The sequence below is a fragment of the Mesocricetus auratus genome, unplaced genomic scaffold (genome assembly GCF_017639785.1).
Source record: "Mesocricetus auratus isolate SY011 unplaced genomic scaffold, BCM_Maur_2.0 Super-Scaffold_100007, whole genome shotgun sequence".
In the NCBI taxonomy this organism is placed as follows: Eukaryota; Metazoa; Chordata; class Mammalia; order Rodentia; family Cricetidae; genus Mesocricetus; species Mesocricetus auratus.
Genome location: NW_024429191.1, coordinates 48,412,316 through 48,418,839, shown reverse-complemented (window position 1 = coordinate 48,418,839; position 6,524 = coordinate 48,412,316). Strand labels below are relative to the sequence as shown.

The 6,524-nt window shown below is 54.0% G+C and overlaps 1 protein-coding gene across 1 annotated transcript in view; it reads left to right on the top strand.

Annotated features, from left to right (window-relative positions):
- Positions 1 to 4,352: 4,352 nt before the first annotated feature.
- Positions 4,353 to 6,524, top strand: part of Dnah2 (dynein axonemal heavy chain 2) — a 111,525-nt gene continuing 109,353 nt past the window's right edge. The window contains exons 1-2 of the mRNA XM_040748946.1: positions 4,353 to 4,499; positions 6,078 to 6,257. Coding sequence (XP_040604880.1) covers positions 6,092 to 6,257 — 166 coding nt within the window. The 5' untranslated portion in view covers positions 4,353 to 4,499; positions 6,078 to 6,091. The remainder of the gene's footprint in view (positions 4,500 to 6,077; positions 6,258 to 6,524) is intronic.

Here is a 6,524-nt window from a genome sequence, read left to right as displayed (position 1 = left end):
GAAGAGTTTGAGGACAGCCTGGACTATAGGGTGGATGAGACTGCGACAAACAAACAAACAAAAAGACCAAACAAATAAACAAAACCCGGAGTAACAGGGTTAACCTTTCAGATTTGGAGGCCAGAGGGTCCCTGTGAGACAGCTGGGACAGGCCCACCAAAGGAAGAGGGACGCCCAGGCGCAAAGGGAGAGAGAATTTTGATGTGTTTGGTAATAACAAGGATATCTTCCTTATTTTTGTTCCAGATATTCCCTATCTCTCCATAGCCTCAGCACAAGGGACAGAAAGTCACTTCAGGAAGCTGGTCTAGTCAGGAGTGGTGGCACACACCTTTCATCTCAGCACTCAGGAGGCAGAGGCAGGCGGATCTGTGAGGTCCAGGCCAGCCTGGTCTACACAGTGAGACCTTGTCTCAAACAAACGAGCGGACAAGACAAAAGGGAAGCAGAGTAGCCAGTCCAGCTCGGTCTCCCATCTCCTCTGCCTTGTTTCCTGTGTGTTTGGACCAGTTCTCAAGGACCTTTGAAGCCCTGGGAGGGCAGGATGATGAGGAGCCCAGGACACAAACCTGAGCAGGAAGCAGACGGAGTATGGCAGCACGAGTTTTAATCCCAGCTCTTGGAAAGTGAAGGAGGAGGCTTGAGTTTGAGGCCAGTGTGACCTATGACGTGAAACCCTATCTCAGATAAGCAACAAAACAAACTAAAAATGAAATGAAAAGAGCCACAAGCAGAGCAGAGCTAAAAGCAGCAAGGAGGCTGGGGGCCCGCTGCCAAAGCTGCCTTTCCCGGCAGCACAAGATCAAGGCTGTCCTGGGGCCGAGTCGCAGAGGTGCAAGCTTTGCCAGCCTCTGCAGCTGAAGGGCTACAACTTTCACCCATTTGGCATATGGCTTGCTTTGGGGAATATGGAAATGGGGTGAGGAATTGTAATAGAAATTTCTTTCAAAGTGGTGTGTGTGTGTGTGTGTGTGTGTGTGTGTGTGTGTGTGTGTGTGTGTGTGTGTGTGTGTGTGCGCGCGCGCGCAGACCAGGCTCTTTCCTCCTGTTCTATAGGTCCCCAGGGTGGAACTCTATGTAGGCTTTGCAGCAGGTGCCTTTCCTGCAACAGAAATGTCTGGAGGAGAATGTTTAATTGTTACAACTGAGATTTAAGTTACAATGAAAAAAGGGGGTGGTATTCCTAAAGGGAAAGTGGACACTCACAGACACGGGGCTCCCTTTTCCCAGGAAGCGGTTCAAGGGCTGCAGGCAGGTTGGGAAGGGGCTGCACAGTGGTTGGAGGCAGGGTGCTGGCTTGCCAGAGAAGACAGGGACTGGGTAGCAAGAGTCATGTGTAGCAGGGCAGGTGAGGTGTGGAGGGAGTTGGAGGCCACCAGGTTCCAGGTACCCATGAATCTCGGGGGGAACTGAAGCAGCCCATTTCCCGGTTCTCCCTCTCTTCCCCATCAGGGACATAGACATCAGCTCCCCCAATGGCACTGACTGGTGGGGTGGGGGCCCCCACGAGCAGCCTCAGGGGGCAGCAGCTGGTGTGCCGGGAGGAATCTGTGTGCTCAGCAAACAGCAGCCTTAGTGCCCAAGGATGGCCTCCTCCCTCTCATCAGTCAGCCTCAGCCAAATGTCCCTGCATTCCCACCACCCCAAGGGGACTGGGGCTGGGCCAGGGTCCCCAGGGGAGTGAGAAGGGGATGGGTGTGGGGAGCTGGGGTGGGACTTAGATTTCTATCCATGGGCCTGTGTTCTCTTCTCCTTGGAAGCCCTCGGTTCTGTACGTCGTGAATGACTTTCCTGGCCCCTGCCACTGTCGGGCCATCAGCTACAAATCACCTGTGGGGGGCTGCTGGTGGAGAAAAGGTTAAGAGGGATGAGTCATGAGTCGGGGGTTACAGAAGAACCTGCTGGTTCTCACGGGCCTGGCCCAGGGATGGTCAGCAGGGAGGCTGCTGATACAGAGGCCCTGTCTCCAGACTGGCCTCTTTCTCCTGATGGATGCTCTGGTCAGCCAGTGGAGACCCTGACTTCCTGAACATGTCTTCCCACCCTCACCTAGTCTAGCAACCAAACCTCATGCCTTGCTTCCCACTAAGATCTAGGGGTATGACACCCCACTTCACCCAAAACTTGCTATTACCCACTAGGGACTGTGGCTTCTAGATCTTAGCCTCTGGCTCTGTCTCCTCAGCCCGTACTCCCCTCAGGGACCCAGGCGTCCTGCCCACTCCCTTCACCATAGCAACTATTCTTCTTGGAGTTGCTTAAGACTTTAATATCATTTCATTAAGCCAGTAAGTTCCGAGAAGGTTGGGAGTACAAAGAGACTAGGAGTGGGCCAAAAAGGACCAAGGTAGGGGGGAAGAAGGAGAGAGGCCCCTCTTCTCCGTGGAGATGGCTCTGAGAAATCAAATATTGACAGTGAGAGAACAGGCCTTATTAAATCTGGGACAGGGGCGTGTGGGTAGCTGTGGGAATGGCCGGATGCCTGGGTTCTGAGAGTGAAGGTTCTGGGAGGAGACAGCCTATAGCTAGGAGGATGCACTCAGGCTAAGGGACTCCAAGGCACAACTGGTCCATCCTTATCCTTTGGGATGTGCTTAGGCTTGCCACTCTGGCTGTTTCTCAGCTGTCCCCAGAGCCCCTAGGGACAAGCCCCCCATCACAGCTGTGGCTGCCCCCCCTTCATCCTTCCCCTCTACCTCCACCTCTGCTGATGAGCCTCTGCATCGTTTAATCGGATTGAGCAGTAATTAGCAAAGCACGATGTTTGATTACCTATTTAGCATAATGTGGGGGGCTGGGATCCCTAGGCACAGCCACAGTTGAGAGGGGAGTCAGAAGAGAAAAAGGGGCTATGCAAAGTTCCTTTCCTGAGGGATTTGTAAACCTGCCCTTGAGGCTCCCCACCCTAAGCCTCCCCACAAATTTTCAGTCCTTTGGGACTTTTCTCTTGGGATTCTGACCAGCCACATCACCTCTCTCAGCCATGCGGTTGGAAGATTACCTATGCGTTCTAGCTCAGCCCGCGTGCTGTGCAGCTGGTTTTAGGGTGTGGCAAGGCCTCCTTCCTTCAATCCCCACTCTCAGCAGCAGGAGTTTGGGCTGGGCCGGAAGACCACACAAATCAGAGCCCAGACAGAAACCCATCTTCAGGATAATTGTGGTAGCCAGATGTGTTGGCACACCCCTGTAATTCCAGCACCCAGGAGGCAGAGGCAGGACTAAACGTTTGAGAGTTTGAGGCCCCCTTGAGCTTCGTGGCGAATGGTGAAGGCGGTGGTGGTGTGTGTAAGGAAAGAATTCTCAATTATGAAGTGATGGTGGGTTGGGTCGGGGCGTGGGTAAATACACTGGCCTTCAGGGGTATGAGGGACTGCCACTTCTGGCAAAGTAAGACCTGTCAGGTGTGAAACTGGGGGAACTGAGGTGTCAGCTTCTCTCCCCATCCAGCAAAGAAAATGTCATCAATTTAGCTCCTCATGGAAATGTAATCAGTGGGCTCGCTGCTGGCTTTGTCTTAATTAGGCACTATTGATGGAAGCAAGGAGGGCGCCTCCCTATTCCCATGATTCTGCTTCCTCAAGGCATTTCCCACGTCTCCCTAAAGCGTCTTGCGACCCCGGGTCCAGCTGTTCTTTTACGCCTTCCAGTCACCAGGACGCGTAGCGCCCCCTAGCACCCGCTCAGGTCTGCCCCTCCAGCGCTCTCCAGGGCTGCTCTGGGACGCAGCCTTTGTTCCTATGGAGAGCAAAGCTCCTCCCCGGCCGGGTCACCTTCCCCGGGGAGTCCCCGCCTCTCATTCGCCCCCCAAACCAACCACGCTTTTAAAAACCAATCCTCAGATTAAAAAAAAAAATCCAGTTCCAGTCTTCACCCGTTTCCCCCGCCCGTGCCTCCCAGCAATCCTAGACCCCAATCCGGGCTAAGAAGCGGGAGCAGCAGGAGGGCAGGGGTGCTCCAGCCCCGGTTTTTCTCCTGGACCCAGCTGCAGCCGTGGCTGCCTGGAAATCCTGGAGAGCTTTCTAGAAGGCGAACGCGCCTCGCAGGCGAGACCCCGAGCGCCACCTGCTGGACCCATGCAGGCCGGAGCCCATACACCTGGGGGCCGGGGTCGGGCGTTTGGGTCCCCCCCCATCTTTTCCACGTCCTGCGGGATGGTGTCGCATTGTTTTAAGTCCCAGTCCTTCCAGCTTAGTCCTCAAATCCAGCTCGGAGCCGTATCCCGCGCGCTCGGCCCCCAGATTTAGTAGCTGTCGAAACCCTAGGCCCCCTTGCCCTCTAGTCTCAGGTCCACGCGGGTAAAACTCGTGGGGTGGGGCCCGCAGAGCAGTGCGCCTGCGCAGTGTCCGCAGGTTCCGCAGACCCGCCACTTACTCTCCCTGCCCGGGGTTGCCATGGCGACGCGTGCATGCAGGCGCGGGCTCAGGAGGGCCACGCGGGGCAGCTTCTTGGTTGGTGTGACCCAACCGTCGGTCTAGGGAGGAAAGGGTCGGCGTTGTGAGGTGTGTGATGGGGCAGAGGGAAGGAAAGGATGCTGGGGACAGGAGCAGTGTAGGGGAGGAGCAGCAGCTGTGGAGGAAGCAGGAGATGGGAAGGGCAGGGGTGGAAAGGTACATCTGGTGGGGCAAGAGAAGAGGGGCAGTTAAGGGTGCAGTGAAGACGGGACAATTGTGTGGGGAAGAAATTGTGAGGGAAATGCTGCCTGCTGGTGATCAGTTTGACGAGCAGGAGCGGGCGGGAGGACCCAGAGGTATTTTCTAGCAACTCCAGGGAGTCCTGGGCTGGGACAGTTCCTCCGCATGCCTGCAGTGTGCGGGCCCCACGATTATGTCTCCCGAGGCTCCAGTTTGAGGCTCAGCAGAGCCGCGTTTCCCTTGAGGCTGATGAAGGAGACCGCATTCTTGTAGTTGGTTTTATTGATTTGTTGGCCTAACAGAACGCTTTTCCTTGAAGCAAAGTACAAATCCTTCAAGTTTGAAATTCATAACCCATGATCAATGCCTGTGGCAGCCTGTGGGGATGAGCAGAGAAAGCCACAGGCGGCTGCCAGCCTGTGGCTGAAGGAAGAGGGAGTGCCCGGAATTGTAACGTGTGTTCCTGGAGATTCTGTGTCCTGCCCAGTTGCTGTCCATCGGGTTTCTTCACACCTCAGTTCTTTGTCCCCGTTGCACAGTTTGAAATTCATTGTTGGATGGCTTTGACTTTTGTCCTCCTTGGCTCCAGGTTGTTCTCAATGACATTGGAATCCAGTGACCTGATGTTCTATAATTTTCATAGACTTAACTGGCAGGGCTAAGAAACTGAAGTACACACAAAACAGGATCCCCACCCCGTGGGAATTAAAAACTCGAGTGACTTGGGCAAACGTTTGTTCTTTGTTTCAGGAGGCTGAGATTTTAGTGTGGGTAGGAGGAGTGTTTTTCTATTTAAGTAGGGAGGGAAGGAGGGACACAGGGAAGTCATCTGGGTTTGAGTCAGGGACAATGGGTGGGGATCGTGAGGACTGAACTCCCCTTCGTGGGCCTTCTCCTATGCAGGATCCTGTGGGGTAGTGTGGCTGGTTGTACATTTCCCATACTCCTCAGTAGTGGGGCTTTTGTTATTTTTAAAAGGATTTATTTTAGCTTATATGTACACATATGTATGAAAACATGTGTGCGGGTATCCAGAGATTGAGCTCAGGTCGTTAATCTTGTTGGCAAGTACCTTTTCAAACTGAGCCATCTTTCCTGTCCCAGGCTTTGACTCTTAGTCTGATTTTCTTAAGAATTTGGGTAACCCCAGGGAGAAAAGAGTGAGGACTCCATGCTCTCTCTCCCTTTTTGAATGCAGTGCTAACCCAGGCGTTGCGCATTCTAGGCAAGTTCTTTACCACTGAGCTTTACTACTGAGCTGTAGCCCCCAGCTGCAAGGTTCTATTGGGTACAGGCCCTGAGCGCATAGCAGGGTGTGGGTATCCTGGAAAAGGTGAGTACTTTGGGAGTCTCACTTGGTTTCTGAATCCAAAAGCGACTGTGTGTATTGGGAGTCTGGGTTAGCGTGGATCTGGTGGTAGACTTCTGACTCCCATGTACCTGCAGGTTTTGCCTTCAAGATGGCTAGCAAAGCTGAGAAGAAGCGAAAAGCGGGTGGCCGGGGAGGTGCCCGTGCTGGCCGAGCTGGCCGAGCTGCTCACTTTACTGCAGCTTCAAGAACTGCAGATGCTTCTCTGCTCTCTACTGATCAGGAGCCAGAACCTGAGTCCACCAAGGACGAGTCTGGTGAGTATTCGCCGGAAGAGAAGGTACTTAGAAATGGAGGGCAGGGAAGACTGGAGAGGCTTCTCCTGTGGGCTGTTTTTGTTTTTGTTTCTTGGAGATAAGGTCTCCTTGTGTAGCTCTGGGTGGTCTCAAACTGGCTCTGTAGACCAGGCAACCTGGGCCTCAACAGGGATCTGCCTGCCTTTGCCTTACAAATCCTGGAAAGGTGAGAGTACCACCATGCCTAACTCAGGATTGTCTTGGGGCTGGGGAGCCGGACCAAGGAGC